Below are 22,731 nucleotides of genomic sequence, written 5' to 3' on the forward strand. Positions count from 1 at the left end.
GCACAGATTTTGGAGAATAAAACTCAAGAAACGATTATAATGAGGGGAAATACAAATCAATCTCTTAATATTCAAATTATATATTCAATAAAAATTATATCCAAACATCAACTTTTGATGTTTGTTACATGTGTTCATAGTTTATTCAAAGTAAGATTTTTATTGGAAGCTCTTATTACCAATCATGTGTAAGAATATGTGTTGACTAATGCTTGATGATAGAAATTTTGCTGGGAAACCATGCACCTACTAATTGATATATTTGGTAAATTATTATATCTATTCGGACCAGATGGATAGTCTCATATACATCTTTCTGTGTACAGTGCTTGTAACTTTACCAAGACTGGGCCAACTTTCTTATCATTTTGATGATTCCAGAACCTTGCAGTACACACCAATACTTATATGCTAGATGATCATCCTTTTCTGATCGATTCCACAATGTTTCTTTCACAATGCAATCGCATGACCAGAACGGGTCTATACCTTTAAGTCTAGTAAAAATTTATATTCTATACAGTGTGAGTCAAAAAAAAGTTTACACCTAGAAAATTGCTAATTATTTTGAAAATCATTGATGAACATTAAATTGATATATGTCTTATGAAAGAGTGTTTTATCCCAAATCATTTGGTACCTTTTTTGTGTGGTATGTGTTCACGCTTGGATGAACAGGAGACATTGTTTGCGAGAGTGCAAAAATCGACTTCGGCACCAAAGTTTCCTATGTCATCATGTTTGAATAAAACAATTGGGAGTTAGGTATTAATTCGGTCTTTGCAGATCCAAATAACATCCCTAACAAAATTAATCATGCCACACATATCAAATATCGAATATCAAATACCAACGTACATTTGTGCGTGTGTGTGTGGGTGTGTGTGACTTTGCCCTTTGCAAAAAAACTTATGCAATGCATTTCATTTGATACATTCAATCCATTCTCTCACTCCGCTAATCCCAACATAATACTGTAGGCATCACTTTGGCGCAAGTTGATTTTTGCAATTTTCTAGGTGTTAACTTTTTTCTGACTCACACGGTATAATGAGAACTGATATATAGGTAATATCTTATATCTGTGAATTGATAATACATTTGAGTGCTCTTTTAAAAGAGTTTAGTGATTTTATATATCAAATATTGTTAGGTAGAGAACTCCATACATCTGGACCCCTATGTCTGATTGATTTCTGGGCTAATGTAGTGTGAGGAATGACCACATGTCAATTCAATGACTGTCTTGTTGAATACGAGTGAACTATGTTATTAGGTTAAAATATTGAAGATAATGAAGTAGGTAACAATTTTATATTGAAATGGAGCATAAATATGGCAATTTGGAGGAAGTTAATATCATTAACCTTTAAACATTTCAGTTTAACAAATAGTGGCCACTATTTGTTAAACTGAAATGTTTAAAGGTTAATGATGCGGGGTAGCCTGGTCACAATAACCAGCTCGGGTACATGCTAGCGTACAGCTTTCTTTTGCAGCAGAAGAATATTATTAGTCACACACTTGGATGTTGCCCACAAAATATTACAATAGGAGATATGTGGTAAAATTAGACTATTATATAGCATACCGTATCAGAAACAAAACATTTTATTCTAAATAGTACGCCAATATTTCTGGAGATTGGTGTAACAATGTGTTTTACATGGTCGCTCCAGTCAAGTTTTTCATTGATTTAGACACCATTAAGGAGCTTTGGACATGTCTTTCTCTCTATAGAAATATCATCTAGTTTAATATTTAGAGCAAGGTTGTCATCAGATTTTCTACCTCTAAAATGAATATAATTTGTTATAAGCACATTGAGAGAGAGAAACCATAAAGTCAACTTTGGCAGCTCCAAATTAAGTTTCTGTTAAAGAGTGTGATGAGATAAGAAAACACCTGTATCATCTGCAAATAAAGTGTAATTTAAAGTTTTAGATACATTATAAATATCATTGATATAAATAAGAAATAATAATAGGCCCAGGATGGAACCCTGCGGAACACCACATTCAAGATAAACAGGAATGTTGATTGAATATGATGAATGGATGAATGATTATATCAATGATTGGATGAACAAATGATTACATGAACAATCCAGTGACATATGATGGATGAAAGGAATCACGGATGACTTAATGGTCAAATCTACAGATTGTGAATATATTGATTGTAAATGTATTACCAGGGATATGTGAGTTTAACTCACATATCCCTGGTATTGTCACACCGCACCGCCACACTTTGGCCACACCCCCTCTCCACCCCTTATAGCTTATGGTACGTGACAGGGCCTAGGGAGCATATTAAATGCTCATTGTTTACAAACTGCTAAATTGCTAGTATTAGACATTAAGACCTTTTTATTATTGTGTATTCGGTAAGTTTTATAACTGACAAATCTAAAGGACTTTCTTATCGACAAACTGTCTTTTTCAAATAAAAATACTTATCAAGTAGTATTTTTGAGTTTTTTCAATACGAGATTGGATATTAAAATATAATATATTAGACACATATTTGTGAAAAGGGTGGGAGTTAAGACTAAGAGACCTTTTTCCTTTTCTTTGTATGGTAATGAGAATATCCGCAGCTAGCTTGTTACAGCTACCGTACCGTACTGCACTGTTGACAAACAGCAATCTCCCTTTCGTCAGATCGAACAGCTAGACGGGGAAATTTGTAACTGTAGGCTATTTTATCGCGGTCAGGATGGTGAGTTAAGAATTAATTTCATACTTCATAGTATAATAATCGTGATTCCTTTTCCAAAAATAGAACTACTCGAAGGAGGATGTGAATTTCAATGGCAATGTTGCGAACATGATGACGAAATCGATGCGAATGGCCCATGGCCTGGGTGAGCGCTGTGTGCGCCGCCCAACAAGGCAGCGTCGTCGGCCTGTTGTCCGCTGTCCGGTGCTTCACTCAGGAAATTCTATCAGAACATCTAGGCCTAGGCTATATAGTCTACTCACCTGTAGACTATAGCTGTATTGACCTTTCTCAGCTCCTTAGTAAGACAATGTCTTGTAATGCCCTCCCATAGTTCATCAATACACCACTGCAAATATACTGTTCTAGAGTAGTGGCTCCGGTCTGCGGCCGATCGGCGGGAACTGCCGATTCTATTTTTATTGGAATACTCACAGAATACTTCAATACCCTCAATAAAGAGTCCATATACTTACTTATTAAATAGAAGTCACAAATAACCTAACTGACCCACAGCGTGGTCAGCATTGACCACGTTTCAAAATGCTTTGAGTTCCCCGGTTTGCGGGCACGCATTACCGGTTTGCGGCACGCGTACGTCACAAAGCTTTATGCGCTACGTCACGATGAAAGCATGTACCAAATTACTACGGGTAACCCAAATTCTCATGTTTATCTGTTGCTACGGTAAATTTGTCAAATTTTAAACAATTTCACCTTTTCCTCGAATGGATCATCCCATCCGGGGGTAAGTACTACTAGAAATTATCGGGTCATAGCGGGTACACACATCAGCACACATACCATCATACACGATCCCGCATGTTATGTGTGTATTAACACCCCCCGCTGCAAACCAGAAAAAACACGTTACGTGCCGGTTTGCGGCCACCCCATGCAACTGGCCATGCGGTGGCACAATCAAAATATCTGCGATAGGAGACAGACCACAGCCATCATACTTCCACAAAAACATCAAATTTCACCTCCAGTCGGACAAATATCGGACAAATAGAGCTACAATATTGATCTAGTCATGCCTCGATCTCTTAACTTAAAAGTTAGCACCTGCTGGAATTTTCATCGGCGACTGGTGCCGTAGATTTCCGACATCGCTGACGGATACTCCGTACCGACAGGAGCACCTGCTACGGACGTTTTCGGCAAAGCAGAACTTACCGTGGAACCCACGGTAGGTTTCAATGATTATTATCGAGTCATATTCATTTTACTTTTAAAACAAATACCCCTGGCCGCAACCCGGGCGATGCCGCAAACCGGAGACTCTACTCTAGATCTATTTGTGATGATAAGGCCAAGGGTAAAAACAAAAATTGGAATGTGTAGTTGTAGGATTGATGAATCAGACTGTCTCAGCTCAGCTCTGGAACTGTCTTATAATTCAATGTTGTTCCTGTTTTTTTCCCTTTCTTTTCATAAAACAGGAGAACAAGGATAACAAGGTGGACCAGGTCCTAATAATGGACCCATCTCTGGTCTATCGCCCTGACATCTCAGACGAGGAGAAGAAATTCCTGGGCTTGACTGACCTATCACCAGATCTGGACTTCACGCCTGGTAAAGAAGAGGATGAATTCCGAAGATTTGATGTAAGTTAGTTGTAAGGCATAATATAAGCTCATGTCCAGGGAACAACATGCAACAGACACATTGACTATTGCAGAGACGCCAAGTTCAAAGATCGGCAATGCGTGACATTTTCATGATTCGGCGCGCGAGCACGCGTGCGAGGGTATAAGGTATAGCGTTTTTTTCAAAATCTAGGGCGCGCGTTGTGCGTAAGAGCATTTTCAGACTCTCGAAATGCGTGATGTCACGCCTAATGCGTGATACTTGGTAGCTCTGCTATTGTAGAACTCGATCTACATCTACATGTACATTGCTATGCCATGCCAGGCAAGAGAGTTTGTATGTAAAAATCCCAGCCAGCAATCATGCATGCAAAAAAGGAAAAATATATATAGACCTATAACACTTGCTCCTGCAACAATTGCTAGATGTACTATTTTGAAAACAAACCAAAGTCCTGAGATCAACTCTGGACAAAATACTTATCCTTTCCTTGAAGGACTTAAACCTTTAAATCTTGTATTAGTTGTAACTTAATAGCTACATGTATCTTTGATGAAATAAAGCCATGAGCACTGGAGCATATGTACATGTACGTCTAGTATTTTAGTCTTTTCGCGTATGATGCTGTGTAGACACCCTTTGCTTCTGAGCAATTAAAAAAAAATTGATCTAAAGTGTAGGTATTCATAAATGTTGGTTTATTGTGAATTGCCAATAGAAGACTGGTATCTACATTAGATGCTGTAATTCATTTACATCATTTTTATTTTAATATTATACACACAAAAAAATATTCAATTTCATCCTGCACTTCTGGCTGGCGATGCTTGTGTATACTCATTCACTCATTTTTTAAAGAAATTTATGAGGTAGTGCACTTTATACTTTTCATAGAAATGTACGGCCACAAATTGTTCATTGTTATTATTGTTAACAATAGCTCTTTTATTACATAGCACCTTTCTACTAGTTAAGTAACTGATACTGATACATGTAGATCATAAAAGTGCTTCAGGTATTATTCGGTCACTGGATTAAATTAGCCCTTTCAGAGATACCATCTGGGCTAATCGCCATTAATAAGCCAAAACAGAAGAAGAAGAAGAAGAAGGGCATGGGCAGATGATGGTCATTTCTATGGTACACAGAGGAAGTGCTTTCATGAAGCACCTCCATCACTTGGCAGTAATGTAAGACACATAAAATGGGACTTCTCCATGTTTGAAAGTTTTTGGTTTATTGGGGGTCATTTTGTACATACATGTATGACTTATCTCCGAACTGGTCTATTACAATTCTGCACATTACAGTGCACCATCACTCCTCTGACTGAGAAGCATGCATGTTTGGAATATTCAATGGCCTATCTGTGAAGATGGAGGCATTGTATCCTCCCAGGTTAACCTTCAAGTTACCCATTGAACTCCTGGGTGGATAAGATGAAGAGAAATGTAAAATATCTTTAATACTCAAGGATCCATTTTCTTTGTGTTCCAGTCAAGTTATAAACATCTACTACACTGTACATGCACATGTAGGTTTGTTTGTTATAGAGCCTTGAGATGTTACTTTAAACTTTCAAGTAATTTATACCTTTCTGTACCAGTTTTTAAGAAATCTGAATGCTGTTTTTATAAGTTTGCTATATACTTATTAAAAGAGAGAAAACAATCAGACTTATGTACAGTACATGAAATTTAAGCTTAAAGTTGTCATACAAGTCAATAAAAATAAAATTAGGCATATAATTGTCAGTTGAAAGTATAACTAGGAATTCCTTTCAAGCACTTAAAGATGAGACAACATGGTTGAATTGGAGACCATTTTTTATTTTATTAAATTATATTACCTTAATAATTTCAAACAAGAGGGATAACAAGGCTTTTTGCTCCATAATACCATATAAGGACCAGTTGTGATATAGACAAGTATTGTTTAACCTCTTTATCTAAATCAGCTGTGAATTTTAAGATTTTAAAGTCTCTGCAATGTGAGAGAAAATGTATAATTTACATGAAGTGAATTATCAATTTCTATTCATTATAGTTCACAACTGTGCAATTACATGTTAAACGTGCCTTAAAGGTGAAATTCAAAGAAAATCACAAATATGTCAACTAATGTATCACTAGAAACTGGTGGGCTAACAGATGGCCATCGTACAAGGTTTAGGTCAACTACATATCGGGTGATTTATACAAAATACAAATACAACCACCTCCATAGCAGCTGGGATATACGAGAGATTCGCCGGAAAAATAATGATGTTTTAATGACGTCACTATATGGACCATTACTGCCCAAACAGACGACATCCCATAAAGAATGAACATAATTGCAAAGCTATTATTTGTCAAATTATAATGAGTTTAATGTATATAAATTTAATGGCATATCAATTTATTCAAAAGGGGGTATGACTCGATTCTGATAACTAAAATCTTTTTCTTGTAAATACACAGGATAGGGGTTAATTAACAATCAAAGAAACCAGACTTTCAAATTGAAAACCCCTCAGAATGATTTTAAGGACGGCATTTGTTCCCTCTTGAAACACCCCGAACATACCGCGGTGTGTGCAGCTGAATATACAATGGCGTCTTATTTTGTTTACAAGCAGAAGATTCCTTTATTTTTGTATTGCTGCATTTGTCATCAAAATAAAACCATGCGCGGGTTTAGAGTGAGGCAATATATTATACATTTAGCCTGATGGTAGTGAAGTAAGAGAAAGAACTCAAGAGAAGATGAAAACACAGGCACTGAAAATGTGTAAGAAGTCATGGGACAGCGTCTGCTTGTGCAAATCATGTCCATACTGTGATCTCACACATCTCAGCAGCATTCGGAGAGCTCTCCAGTTGCTATGCCGGGGCTGTATTTAAGTGTTTTGTAATTTATAATAATCATTACTTTGGATTTTTCCAAGCATTGAATTTTAATAACCTTGTCGAATCAAAGTTTCAACTTTGCAATAATGAAAATAAAGTTAGTTTTTAAAATCAATGAATATCTACTTTAACCCTTTGAAGACTTTTTTCTATATGTCTGGTCAGGTCGCCCCCAAGCAGGTCGCCTCCTGTACGCAGTCGCCTCCTTACGTATCGTCACCCCCAAATTGTGTGGTTGGGTCGCCTCCTACACACAGTCGCCCCTCTCCGTGAATATAATGCATTAAGACGCAACAAATTTCCTTCTGGACCAATAAAATTGAATTGAATTTAAGAGTTCCATATGTACCCCCCAACCAATTTGACAAAAATATTGATATGACTCAGAGTGATATACTAGTTTTACCCATATAGACTACCTTAGACTAATTTAGAGTTAGGGTTAGGTTTAGAGTTAGGGTAACACGGACCTTGGTGTCCTAGGGTAGACGGGCCCGGTGTCCTTTAGAGTAACGTACGTGGGGCCTGGTGTCCTAGGGTTAGGGTTAGGGTTAGAGTTAAGGTAACACGGACCCTAGTGCTAGGAACTAAAAAAACTTTGAAGTTGTAAAAGACATCAAATTAAAACAACAAATTAGAGGGCGAAATGACCCCAAAAGTTGGGACGAGCTGACCAAGAATCCCAAAATCGCCAAAAAAAAAAAAATCGGGGGCGACATGACCAATTGAGGGTGACTTTGTAAGGGGGCGGGCTGACATTAGGCGACCTGACATGGAACCTTCTATATATTCCAGCGCAAGTAATCTTACTTAGGCATCGTAGGCAACATGAATTTGATACTTGATTTGTGTGATTTATACATTGACAGGATGATGACACTGATGCAACTATGGCTCAAGTTAAGAAGACATACTATCTCATGCATACCAACCAAACATACGACTACGTGATGAAACAGGTGGGTATCTTTTAAGGTTTTCTATAATAAAAGAATGTTGGTCACACACAACTTTTTTAATTCACCAACTTGATCATTGGGCAGCACATCAAATGTTTCACAATTCAAGATGGAATCTGCTTGATACATGTGTACTGATGATAACTCTTTAAAGGCTTGTCTAGGTATGGTGGGGTAAAGGGCTGCAAATAAACCACCATGTTTTGTTGTTGTTGTGTTTAAATGAATGGCAACTGCACTGAATATAGAACTTGCATGTTTTCACTTAGGTTTCAGTTTGATTTACTATTATCCATTCAGTGAGTTAACACTAGCTGGTATTGTTGATCAGAATGAAAGGATGGTCTCTGCATATTGGAATACACTTCAGTATGCAGAGATACTGCCTCTATAGGCAGTATTTAAAGGCCCACTGCACTACTTGTAGCTACTTGCGCCCTCTATATAACAAACAATGCCTAATCGGTGACCATTGGTCCCCCATGATCCTCTTTTTCTTATGTTAACTGAGAGCTGAGTTGATGAGATAACCACCTGTCCAGTGACCTTGCAGGGCAGTCTAATCCCTCCTATAAACTACGGCAGATAAGCTTTAAAAGGAAGGTTGATCGAGTTCTGGGAAAGGTGAATAATAATTTGTGAGTTTTAGCATTCTTTATACTGTGGATGAAGGTGTTCTCTGAAAAGGATGGCTAGCTTCCAAATGCTCTCATATTCAAGATGTGATAGTAACATTTAATGGTTTGTGGACTACACTTTCTGCAACATGTTTGTGTAGTACCATGTGCATGTGACATTTATCAAGACTGGGCCAATTTCTTATCATTTTGATGACTCCAGACCTCACAGTTTATATATACCGGTACATGTATATACACCTGTGCTACGTGATTAGCCTTATCCTATCACTTCAAGTTCCAGACAGTTTTTTTTTCACAATGAAATCACATGACCAGAACTCAATCGTTATCCTAGAATACGTTTAGTTTAGGTCAAGGCCATCAGTGCTTTATTCATTATATACTAAAGGGCAGTGCATGATCACATCTAGGCAGTTCTAAGCTAATATTTCCACTGTGTTACTGAACAAGGAACACATCCCTCTTAGAATTTAGTTTATATATCTGAAGTTAGCACTACAGAGAGATAATTAGATGAGACCAAATGTGAAGTTAAATAGGTACATACATGTACACACTGAACATGACGACAAAGAAAGCGGACAAAATATACAGTTCCTCAGGTAGACAAAGGAACATCCCTTCACTGCTATTATGTAAAAAGGTGAATATGCATGTGACACCTGTTCTACACATTTGTACATAGTAGCAGTGAAGGGATGATCCTTTGTCTACCTGATGAACTGTATATTTTGTCCGCTTTCTTTTTGTCAGTCATGTTCATAGTGACATGTATATATGCAGAACTACACAATAGTCTGTATTAAACATACATGTATATGTGACATCAAATGGCTAAATCCCTTTGAGTTTGACTTGCCCTGTTGTATGCAAATTATTTCCCCAAAATATAGGAAGCTGAACTTGCTGTAGAATCAGAGGGAACTATAATAGGGAAAGGCTAAAGTTCGATTAAATTAGAAATATCTTCAGCTAGCTCACAAAGTATACAAAGTATAAGTGCCCATTTGAGGTACATATTGAGTAAAACAATGTTTTTTTTGTTCACTATTGAGTGTTAAATGTAAAGGAATTAATTTCTAGGTTCTCATCCCACCCCCTTCCCCTTTTCAGCCCACCCGTACTTAGTTATTTGGTATTTGTTTTTTGTTGTTGAAAGGGAATAAAAAAGAATTTGAACGAGGACTTGGAGTCAACAAAAACATGATTGTTATCAGCGCTCAAAATACACAGGGGCGGTGGGCGATTCGCCCCCGTAAGCTACAAAATCGCCCCCGTCAGGTTGCTCACGGGGGCGATTGCAAAATTAAAAATCACCCCGGTGGAATTATAAAATAAAGATAATCTTTTCTGTTATAACTTTAACACAATATTGAGTTTCAATTTTCAAACCTTAAACCAATGAAATGGAACTAAGATTAGTGTGCAAGATTTCTCGTTTTATGAGTAGGCCTATTATTACCGATTCAGCTCGCAGTGCAGTGCTGCCGTCAGCAGTGGTTATAGGCCTACTGCGCCGTTAGTAGCGGTGCGTGTGCACGCTGCCGCGCCATGTCTGCTGGAGCTGGAGGCGATCGGGCAAGGGCAGAAACATGGTCATGGCCTGGAGAAGTTTTTCGTTGTCAGCAAATAATGAACCTCGACCAGTAAATCAATATTAGGGACTTTTAGATTTGCACGATGAGAACGTGGACTGCAACGTGTGACCTCCTTTTAAGGCACTGCCAGTGCTTAAAAGGATGTCACATGTGATTGCCAGCTAGTGCCTTAAAAGGACGTAACACGTCCACGTCCACGCAAATCTAAAAGTCCCTTTTGTGGAGAAGAGGAAGACCAAAATGTCGTGAAATCAGGGGCGGCGATTTCTGTTAATGACCGGGGTGGACGAAATGCGATTTTTTTTTTTACGAGGATGTTATGCGAGGGAGCGTAGCGACCAAGCGAGATTTTTTTTGCAATTTTATTGTCTAAACGCTGCACTCTTGGGCCTTCCAGAGCCTAAAAGTGTGTTGCAGTCATTATTCAGTATATGCTATACAATTTGTTTTGCACTTTTTCAAATTTCCCCCCCCCCTAAAAAAATTGAGGAGGGGGGGACGTGTCCCCCCCGTCCCCCTGGGATCGCCGCCCCTGCGTGGAATGATATGGTAACATGGGCATATCTACGGCGGGGGGGGGGGGGGGGGGGGGGGTAGGGGTTTAACCCCCTCCTCCCACCCCCCCCCCTTTTGCCAAGTGAAAATGTGATATTAAAGCGTGGGGGGGGGGGGAGGGGGATTCTGGAGAGGAGGCTACTAATCTATTTTATTTTTTTCAGAAGGCAGGGGGAAGTGAAGCGCCGTTTTAGCATGACTTTTTTTAAACTCTTACTTTCACCTATCTCAGATAACCCTAAGTTTTTGGTTGCTGCTTTATATGTAGTTGATAATGCATGATTAAAATAAAGAGAGAGAGAGAGAGAGAACCACCATCCTTTTGCAATGGTTCAGGGTTCGTGTAATGTACATTTGAAACCATTTCTTAGCGTCTCAACCTTAAAAAAATAGCAAAACTATTTTTGAGGAAAAGCATTATACTGAATTAAATAAAGAATAAAAGCTTTATATTGGATCATACTAATACTGATACGGGCTAAAGACAATGTGGTATTTGTATAGAGGTATTCCAAAATGACATTCTGATAATCAACATTTGTTCTGGTATCATATGTATATACGCATAATACAACTGATCTTTATGATTTCTTAACGTGACATAGCTTCTTCTCCCTCTGCAAACAAAACAGAAAACAAGGTTATTTAATAAAAGGACCCTGCGAAAAATAATCATTGTGATTCAAATTGATGCAAGGATTTTTTTTGAATAAGCAATGCTTTTCACTAGAATCTTCTTTGTAAAAACGACTTTTACAAATCTCAGCCATGCAATTCTGCCACTGTGCTGTAAGATCACTTTGAGATTAGGAGAAGTGTATTATGTAATGGGTATTTTAAATTGAATGGAACGTCTCAACTCAGTAAGCATGGCTGAGATTTGTAAAAGTTGTTTTTACAAAGAAGATTCGGGTGAATAGCAGTGCTTATTCAAACAAATATTCGCATCAATTTGAATCGCAATCATTATTTGTCGCTTAATCCCTTTTAATGACCATGTTTTCTTTTTCGTTTGCAAGGGGAGAAGAAGATATGTCACGTTAAAGACATCATAAAGATCAGTGTTGTATGCGTTTATATTATATACACAGGGCAGTAACAGCTATGTAGCTTGTAAATTTGTAAGAGGGAAAATGCTGATTGAAATGATAATGATGAAATAGCAAATAATTGAGGAGTATCATAGGTACCAATTCAATGGATATTTGTATAAAAAAGAGCCCCCATCAGTAATAAAAGAGCCCCCGTGAAAAGGCTCACGGGGGCTCTCTTATTTCGGGGGAAGAGCCCCCGTGGACAAAAAATTAATTTGAGCCCTGATTGTTATATATGCTATTCTCCTTGTTTCAGGCCCCTGTAGTGTACCACGGTATCTACAAATTTTTATTTGAATTTACAAAATGTTATGAATTTGACCGAATAGCATCTCTATGTGCAGAAAAATGTCAAATAACTTGAGACCCCTTATTCATTTTCAAAATATCTTGATGAGAAACTAAATTTTAATTGGCCTTAGACCTATGTATACATGTACTTGTGGCCTTTAAAAAATGTACAAACCAGTATGGATGAGCTGTTTTGAACTACTTGCAATAATGAGGTCAGGTCACTTTAAGGTACATGTACATTTCTATTAGCCAAGACCGTTGAGGGCTTTTTAAAGTTCCTTTCACCTTAAAGGTGAAATTCAAAGAAAATCACAAATGTGTCAAGTAATGTATCACTAGAAACTGGTAAGCTAACAGATGGCCATCGTACAAGTCAACTACATATCGGGTGATTTATAAAAATACAAATACAACCACCTCCATAGCAGCTGGGATATACAAGAGATTCGCCGGAAAATTAACGATGTTTTAATGACGTCACTATATGGACCAATACTGCCCAAACAGACGACATCCCATAAAGAATGAACATAATTGCAAAGCTATTATTTGTCAAATTATAATGAGTTTAGTGTATATAAATGCAATGACATGCCAAACCACTCAAAAGGGGATATGACCCGATTCTGATAACTAAAATCTTTTGCTTGTAAATACACAGGATAGGGGTTAATTAACAACCAAAAAAACCAGACTTTCAAGTTAAAACCCCCCCGGAATGATATTAATGACGGCATTTGTGCCCTCTTGAAACACCGAACATGCCGCGGTGTGTGCAGCTCAATATACAATGGCGTCTTATTTTGTTTACAAGCGACAGATTCCTTTATTTTTGTATCACTGCATTTGTCATCAGAATAAAAACATGCGCGGGGTTTAGAGTGAGGCAATAGATTATACATTTAGCCTGACGGTAGTGAAGTAAGAGAAAGAACTCAAGAGAACATGAAAACACAGGCACTGAAAATGAGTGAGACGTCATGGGACATCGTCTGCTTGTGCAAATCATGTCCATACTGTGATCTCACACAACTCAGCAGCGTTCGGAGAGCTCTTCAGGTGCTATGCCGGGGCTGTATTTAAGCGTTTCGTAATTTATAATAATCATTACTTCGAATGTTTCCAAGCATTGAATTTTGATAACCTTGTTGAATCAAAGTTTCAACTTTGCAATAATGAACATAAAGTTAGTTTTTGAAATCAATGAATATCTACTTTAACGGAAAACTACTCTAAAAAAAAGCAGAAAGATCAGAGAAGCAGACATATGTATCAAGTAAACACTAATGTGTGAAGTGGAATATTTAATTATTTATACAACTAGGTCTTGACACTTAACTTCTTTGTGACTAGCTTGCTCACAAATAATATGAAACATAAATAAATAAAATAAATGAATAAATTATAAATAAATGCAAAAATGAATGCAAAAATAAATAGATGAATAGATAGATAGATAGTAAGTGATAGATTATAGATTAATAGTGAGTGGGTGAGCGAGTGAGTGACTGGGTGGGTGAGTGGGTGGGTGTGTGGGTTAGTGAGTGGGTTGGTGAGTGAGTAGGTGAGTGAGAGTGAGTTGGTGGGTGGGTGGGTGGATGGGTGGGTGGATGGGTGGGTGGATGAGTGAGTGAGTAGGTGGGTGGTTAGGTGGGTGGGTGGGTGGGTGGGTGGGTAGATGAGTGAGTAGGTGGATGGGTGGGTGGGTGGGTGGCTGGTTGGCTGGCTGGGTGAGTGAGTGAGTGAGTGAGTAGGTGGGCGGGTGGGTGAGTGGGTGAGTGGGTGAGTGAGTGAAACCCTGGCCCAATTGGAAAATAAAGTCGCGGTGACGTGCAGACGTTGTCCGGACGACATTTACCCTCTTCCAATTAAGACGCGTCAATCGGGGCAACGTCCGGACAATATCGAGGTAAATCTCACCCTAGACGAGCCAGGGTGATATTTACCTGGGTGACATTTACCGGGGTAAATTACGTCATCGCCGTGAAAAAAATGTATACATGTATACAGCGCGCGCCAGCTGATCGCTGGGTGAGGTTTTTGCGGATGGCTGATTAAGACGGTGTCCAAAAGCTCACCTCGTGTTTTACGATCAGACCCCCCACTGTTTCTCATCCACATGTTGCTCGGGTGAGATCGAAAAATTTCTATTAAGACGGGGCTTAAGTGAGTGAGCGAGCGAACAAACATACAAACAAATAAATAAATTGACCTTTTGATGATTACGGTGAAGTTGCTACTCATGATACTTATGGTACTCATGCAGCTCAGTACTAGTTTCAGGCATTGTACAGGTACTCCAATCATAGAGACCTCCATGTACAGTATATTGATTTCAAATCTACTTGAAATCTACAACACCTTCCATAATTCCAATTCCAATTTGTAGTTTTGGAGGCTAGTGTCAATGCCATTATTGATTATTAACATTTCTATTATGTTTGTCCTTACTCGCATTGATTCAGCTGCGTTACCATGCATGGTTGATGTTTGCATTAGGGTACATGTAGGGTTGGAAATTGTGACACATGTCCTGTCAACATAGTAGTAGTAGTAGTGTAAGGTACATGGGGTACATGGAGAGGATAGAATCTGGTTTACTTGATTAAAACAAGCTTCATTGTGAAAATGTAGTTCTGATTGATTATTTTATTATGAGGCAAATGATCACAACTCCAAATTCATGAGTAATAAACTTGTAGACCTACATGTAATGTAAAGGAAATTTGAAGGGACTTTGTTTTTCTTTAATACTTATCCACTCTTACCACCCAATTCCAGGTAATAAGAATAATTTTCTTATAAACTCGGTTATTGAAATCCTCTCTTGGGGTGGATATGTGCGCATTATAAATATTATTATTTATTATTATTTTTATTTGTACAGCATATATCTTTGAATACTTCAACTTACATCAAGATTCTTTCCATAGAATCTCCCAAGAAGCTTGGAATAAGAGTGGTATGATATGGTATGATATGATTTCTAGATATCTTTATTTTTTATTACAGCATGAGAAATGGCTAAGCTTCACCTTGGGTGAGATGACTGTCATGGAGGCTCTTGATCTTCTTAACAATCTCATTGATGAATCAGATCCTGATGTAAGCATACAAAATCAACACACTGGTTGGATAAAAGAATGCAGTCAAACCTGTCTATTAAGGCGATCTAAGGGAAACAGAAAAATAAATAATAATTACAGTGCTTATATAGCGCCTAACACTTACTTTGTCAGAAGTCTCTAAGCGCTCTACAATAATGCAGCATAATTACCCTGGCTTTAGCAGTGCAGCTGTTACGCGCGCTGCGTTTCAAGGAATAAATTCCTACCAGGTACCCATTTACTTCACCTGGGTGGAGTGTGGCAAATGTAGATCAATGTCTTGCCAAAGGACATATGTAAAAAAGTGGCCACTGTAAAACAGGTGACCTTTAGAGACAGGTTCTTCAACACACATTTCCTTGAAGAGGGAGGCAATGTGGGTTACCACTACAGACAGGTGGCCTTTATAGATAGGTGGCCACTAAGGCAGGTTTGGCTGTAGTTCTTGGGATGGACACCTGTGAAGAAATATTGTCTGTTTGGAGCCAGAATATTAGAGCATATGAATGAACCCTTCCAGCTCCAAACAGACAATACATATATTTTGCCACATATGTTTAATAGACCAGTTCGTAGTTAGATTTGGTACAAATGACCCTCTAATATTCACAGATCTTTTACACATATAGATGTCTCACTTTGTGCATTTTAGAATAATCACCGCCAAAGTGATGGAGGTGCTTAATAAATGCCTTTTATTTGCCCTCTTGAGAAAAATAGTTTCTCCTGTGTATCAGAAAACTTCATGTCCCATCAGTGAATATATGAATTATGATTACATAACTGTTATGAGCTTCAATCCAGTATTAATCTTGATGGGTTTTACAAGTTTGGTGCACATTACCTTTTTGATCTGCCTATGGGCAGATTGTACGAATTGGCTCATTGTAATTGAATAAAAATACATGTGTTGTTAATAAGTTCTTTGGTTTTAATGTTTCTCCCACTTGCCTTTTTACAGACTGACTTGCCTAACATCTACCATGCTTTCCAGACTGCTGAAAGGATCCGAGAAAAGCATCCTGATGAAGACTGGTTTCACCTCATTGGTCTTATTCATGACATGGGTAAAATTATGGCCATGCATGGACAACCACAGGTACATGTAAAATGGGAACAAGAATTTGACACCATTCGGGTGTTAATTACCCAATAAAAGGTGTTGTCAATCAGCAATAGTGGACTTCACTTTTATGACCAACAGTTACTGTATAGTGAACTGTGCCCTGAACCTACTGCCATAAGGAATACTCATCATAATAATATTTCCATCACCCTTGAAATATGGAGGTAAGCTGTGGTATTTTCTGGTGGGACAGTGAGGTTAGCTGCCTGAGAGACCTGTGCACACAACAAAATTTGGTGTCAACAAATTATGATGAGATACACATAGACACTTAAACTACTATGTTGATTTAACTGTAGAAACAGAAACTTTCATGAGTTCCTAAGGATGTCCACTTTCACAGTATTAGAAACATTTGCAAATTTCACAAATTTAGTGTCATGTCTAAGTCTAGTCTAACATTGTTCAGTTATATTGCGGAACATTTCATGCCCACAAAAGTTTCGGGTTTTATTGTAACTCCCTCTTGGGGAATTTTTTTGCTATGACTTGTTGTATGTAAGGAGCTGCCACAAAATTTTTGCCTTTACACCTGTATACAACACTGTGTGGGCAAATGTGACTTACTGTACACTGTACATGTAAGTGTATCTTGCAGCTTGTAATGCAAACATTTATTTGAGATGCAATAGGATATTTCATTTTGTGTCATCTTATCTCCAAAAAAGAAAAAAATTAAAATATATTATGAATATGCTTAAAATTAAGTTAAGAGACTGAGCAATTATTTTGTTTGTATGCTGTTGATGTTATTGTTGTTTTTTTTGTTTTTTTTGGGGGGGGGGGAGGGGGAAATACCTGTTAAAACTCTTTATTGTACATTGAGAAAGAAACTATTCATAAAAATCTAATGCAGCTAATAATTCTTTTGCCAGTTTTCAACTGTTGGTGACACATTTGTGGTCGGATGTCACCCTCCCCTAAGTCTTCCCTACGGTCTCAAGAGCTTCACAGACAATCCTGACCTCAATGACCCCCGTTACAACACTCGCCTTGGCATCTACAAGGAGAACTGTGGCCTTAGCAAAGTGACCATGTCATGGGGTCACGATGAGTATCTCTATCATGTCCTGGTGAAGAATAAGACCACATTGCCTGATGAGGGTCTTTACATGGTGCGCTTTCACTCTTTCTACCCGTGGCATAGGGGTAATGAGTACACCTTCCTGATGGACAATAAGGATAAAGAGATGATGAAATGGATCCATGAATTCAAGTGAGTCATTGAGTTCTACATCTTTCATATGCTTGTTATCTTTTCTTTCTTCTTCTTTTTTGTTTGGGGGGGGGGGGGGGGTCTCAGTCTACATCTTTTTATCCCTATCTCTTTTCCTATCTCTCCGAGTCTCGTTGCTATTCTCCAAATATGTATTTTGTGTTTTGGAAATCGCCTAGAATTCTTAAGGCATTATAAAGAATAATCATAATATTGATAATATCAATGATAAAAATGATGACGATGATGATGATGATGATAATAATGATAATTTTTGATATTTTGTTGCACTCATACCTAACACACAAGGTGCTCAAGGCGCTCCAATATTACCCCAGCTCTAGCTAGGCTACCAATTTCAATGCTCACAGCATTCAAGGAATTCATATTTCTAGCGGAACACTATATTGAAACACCCGGTTGGATAATGGCAAATGTAGATTGATGTCTTGCCAAAGGACTCTAGTACTACCCATCAGAAATACCTTTTTGGTCTGCTGTTCCACATGTGTTTTGTCAGTAATAAACGCTCTTGATAAGTACTTTACCCTTCTACTTCTCATGCTTTGAAGTCTTCTAACAGCTATCATTAAAAACATGCGAGCTACCATGCTTAAATACAGGTTCATTCATTATATCAAACTGTATTTTGTTTGTCCTCCCTCTCTTTTCTTACAGCCAATTTGACCTGTACTCCAAATCAGATAGCGTGCCCAACATTGATGCCTTACGACCGTACTACCAGTCCCTCATCGACAAGTACCTACCTGGAAAGCTAAAGTGGTAGATTTTAGCACAAATTCCTTTGTGATCTAATACCATTATAAAAAAAATAAAGGCCCATCCGCATTTGACATGATTGACGGCCTAAAAATACTGTTGCAAGATAAAAACGGAATGTTGACAGTCATGATAATCATCATATCAATGAGTAGACTTCAACTCTTTGATTGCTTCTTTTTTTACACTCTGACTTGCCATTCATGTATAGTTGTACAATTTTGCCGCAGCGGGTTTTTAAAAAGCGGTTTACCATGGCATGTGACAAGGCTTAAGTTGTCTCTCTTATTTCACCTTTTTTTGTCCTTCTTCTTGATATTGAATATTCAATACTGGATACATATATAAAATCTCAGGTACCCACCATAACAGTTGAAGTGGTAGAATCTATCATCGATTTGTGGAGTTTATTGTGGTCAACACTTCAACATCTGTTTGACTTTCTGACAAAAGTGTGTATTGATTTTCTGCTGTCCCCCTCTCTTTCTCTCTTTCTCTCTGTCATGTGATTTCCATGTTAACCTCTCCTTCAACCTGAAACAGAAGCAGTCATCATAGGGAATGTGTCACATTAATACTCTTTGTTTATTTCCTTCTACATTCCAAGGGAATCAGATTCGCAGCTTGTGTTGTCAACCCCCCCCCCCCCCCCGCCCTCTTCTCTCTATTTATCTGTGTCTCTCTCTTGTTGTGTCCCTATCTCACTCTCTCCCCTCTTTATCTCTCCTTCTATCATTATCTTCATGATGTGTTTAGTAGCATGGTTCTAAATCCTTGTTAGCTATATTATGTATCTACAGTGTACTTTCATATTTTATTGGTACTTCTTTGATAAAGTACCCATATGTATATCTCATTACCTATATACCTGTATGTTGTCTCCCTTATTGATTTTTTTCTTCTTTCCTTTATATTTTACTCTTCTACCTCCCCCTCCACCCCCTGGCCCTCACTTGTCCCCCTCTTTTGTGACTTACATTTATATCTACCGGTATGTGTAGAATGTTGATGAAAATTATAAAAACAGCAATGATCATGATACAGCTAACACCTTTTTTAACACGTTAACTTTTCATACAACTTGTAAATGTGTGTTTTTTTTCTTCATAACTCAAGAATGAAAGTTGGACTGGCTTTATAGGGCCTTTATTGAATACTTTTAGACTTTTATATGTCACATTATTAAGAAATGTATATCAGGACAAACCAATCTTTAACATTCTTCAAAAACTACATTATTTGGTAAGGGCATTAATAATTTAGTTGTTAACTGTATACATCAATGGTAATGAGAATGTACATATCGTGCAATTTTCTAATTCAGTCGGTCATGTGAAAGGAAATCCTGTCGCTGGAATTCTAAACTTGACAAGCTATTGCCCATTGACTTAAAGGGATAGTTGAGTTTGTTGCAGAGGGTGCTACACAAAATAATTTCTTTGTGAGATTAGAAAGAACATACAATTTAAATGACAAATCTTCTTTGTTTGATCAAAATCGGTTCAGAGACGGCTGAAATATCCATAAATATAACCATTTCTAATATTTGTGTACCACCACAAATATTAGATAATTAGAACCAGCTGTTGACAAAACAAAGTAACCCCTCATACGTTTTTCTTCTAGCCACTGCCGATGTTGGTTTTTTCATGTTGGTAATAATATGCACAACCTGCCGGCAAATGTATTGTTATTATTGTTATTATTAATCAAATAATTAATTAATGGTCACCACATTTTTTTGTAAGTGGAGCTGAATTGGTATAATCATATTGGATGATCTGTGACTGTCAGAGTGTGGGAACAGAAGTTTTAATATGGATAGCACTAGCTGTTCCCTATTTTGTGTGTGCATACAACTTCTTCCAATACAGGATGATGATCATCCTTTTATGACAAATTGCAATGCAACAACATGCACATATTTTTATAGTAAAAAACAATTTATATTCTATTTTACTGTCATACATGTACCAGTATATTATTATCAGTGTGTATATATTGTACTTACACTAACTTTCCGTACTATAATGAACAAGAATTGTTCTTGTTCAATCTTTTTTTAAGATTATGAGAAGGAATTGAAATGAGTCGATTTGTTTACTGATATGAAAGCTTGGAGGTGTTTATTGAAACTATCATTAAGACGGTCTGAATTCTTGGACATCCCATAGAATCATGTTTTATAGAATTAACATGCGTTTCTTTTGGGATGTCCGCAAACTTTGGCTAACGGCGGTTCCAAAGTGTTTATAATCAGGTCAGTTAGTGGTTTGATTTATGTGTCTGATTTTTCTCAGGAAGATGTGTAAATATCCATTTCTAACATAATGATAATTCTAAACTTGGATAACCTCAGTATAAAAATACTGTGCTTAAAGATAAACTTGAGTTATGGTAATGCGATTGCATTGTGAAAGAAAAGGTGTGGAATGGATCAGAAAAGTTGATTATATAGCATGTAAGTAATGGTGTGTAATGCAAGGTTCTGGAGTCATCAAAATCATCATAAATTTGGCAGAGTCTTGGTAAAGTAACAATCACTTACACAGAAAGATGTATATGGGACAACACACATGGTGTCGGGGCTAGTACTTCCCTGATTTCCTTATCTTTCTATGCTCATTACTCAGCCAGTATACATTTTCTTCCAAAATTGTTTGGCTCATGACATTTATTTGTAATCTTGAACATTCAGTGTAAGTTTCGTTAGATTCTGTGAGAATTCATTTTCTTTTTTACCAGAACTCAAGTTTATCTTTAATACAAAATATCATACTATTACCTGTCTGTAGCTGAACCGCCATAATAAGGCACTGAAGCATTCAGGGGATTTCTTCCTACTGGTTACCTATTTCTTTCATCAGAGTGGAGAAGGGCAAATGAGCTTGAACCGCAAACCATGTGATCCACAGTTCTGTGACGTCCGCTAGGCCAAAACACCTCTACAAATCTTTTTCTTTTAATATCATATTATATATGACTGCACTCACTTGTGTAGTGTATTTTTGTGTTCTTTCACATCAATTCTATTAATTGAATTGTTCTGGCTTTTATTGGGGGGAATTAAGAAACTGAAAGAGTACAAGAAATGAGAAGACTTAGAATGAGGATAAATCAAAGATAATGACATAATAGCAAGATAGGAAATATACACGGGCATGCAAGGGTGTGACATGAATGTGATTTGTGCATTAACTCTTTTAAGTTTTAAATTTTTATGAATCTCATTACAATTGTTGAAAGAAAACATTATGACTGAAGTCATGCTAAATTATATGAATGTTATGCAATTCTAATACATTCTAGATCTATGAAATCATGTGGTAATGATCAGTTATACACAGTTATACATGTATGGTTATTTCATATTAAAATGTCTTAATACTTTGATGATATTCATCCAACAATATCTTTAGTTTATGGTTCTTCCTGGTGTCAAACTATGTAATAGAGGATTAGAGAAAGGAGAAGGGAAAACTAGGGTGCCAGGTAAAAATGTCAGAGGTAAAAATGTCAGAGGTAAAAATGTCAGAGGAAAAAATGTCAGAGGTAAAAATGTCAGAGGTAAAAATGTCAGAGGTAAAAATGTCAGAGGTAAAAATGTCAGAGGTAAAAATGTCGGAGGTAAAAATGTCGGAGGTAAAAATGTCGGAGGTAAAAACGTCGGAGGTAAAAACGTCGGAGGTAAAAACGTCGGAGGTAAAAACGTCGGAGGTAAAAACGTCGGAGGTAAAAACGTCGGAGGTAAAAACGTCGGAGGTAAAAACGTCGGAGGTAAAAACGTCAGAGGTAAAAACGTCAGAGGTAAAAACGTCAGAGGTAAAAACGTCAGAGGTAAAAACGTCAGAGGTAAAAACGTCAGAGGTAAAAACGTCAGAGGAAAAAACGTCAGAGGAAAAAATGTCAGAGGTAAAAATGTCAGAGGAAAAAATGTCAGAGGTATAAAATAAAAACAAAAGCATGTGAAAAGTTTGTTATGGTTACACCTGGGTTATTTTATTAGGCTTATGGACATCTCACACATTTTTAGTGCCTGTGTTAATTGTCATCTTCTCTTGCGTTCTGTCTCTTACTTCACTACCGTCAGGCTAAATGTATAATCTATTGCCTCACTCCAAACCCCGCGCATGGTTTTATTTTGATGACAAAT

The 22,731-nt window shown here is 37.4% G+C and overlaps 1 protein-coding gene across 1 annotated transcript; it reads left to right on the forward strand.

Annotated features, from left to right (window-relative positions):
* The first annotated feature begins 2,596 nt into the window (after positions 1-2,596).
* LOC593425 (inositol oxygenase) lies at positions 2,597-20,979 on the forward strand. The gene is made up of 7 exons (XM_030992313.1): positions 2,597-2,724; positions 4,170-4,334; positions 8,078-8,167; positions 15,362-15,454; positions 16,418-16,555; positions 17,458-17,798; positions 18,477-20,979. Exons 1-7 carry the CDS (start codon positions 2,722-2,724, stop codon positions 18,583-18,585), a joined length of 939 nt encoding a protein of 312 aa, XP_030848173.1. The 5' UTR covers positions 2,597-2,721; the 3' UTR covers positions 18,586-20,979.
* Positions 20,980-22,731: the final 1,752 nt, after the last annotated feature.

This window comes from Strongylocentrotus purpuratus, unplaced genomic scaffold (assembly GCF_000002235.5).
Source record: "Strongylocentrotus purpuratus isolate Spur 01 unplaced genomic scaffold, Spur_5.0 spur5_scaffold_2, whole genome shotgun sequence".
In the NCBI taxonomy this organism is placed as follows: domain Eukaryota; kingdom Metazoa; phylum Echinodermata; class Echinoidea; order Camarodonta; family Strongylocentrotidae; genus Strongylocentrotus; species Strongylocentrotus purpuratus.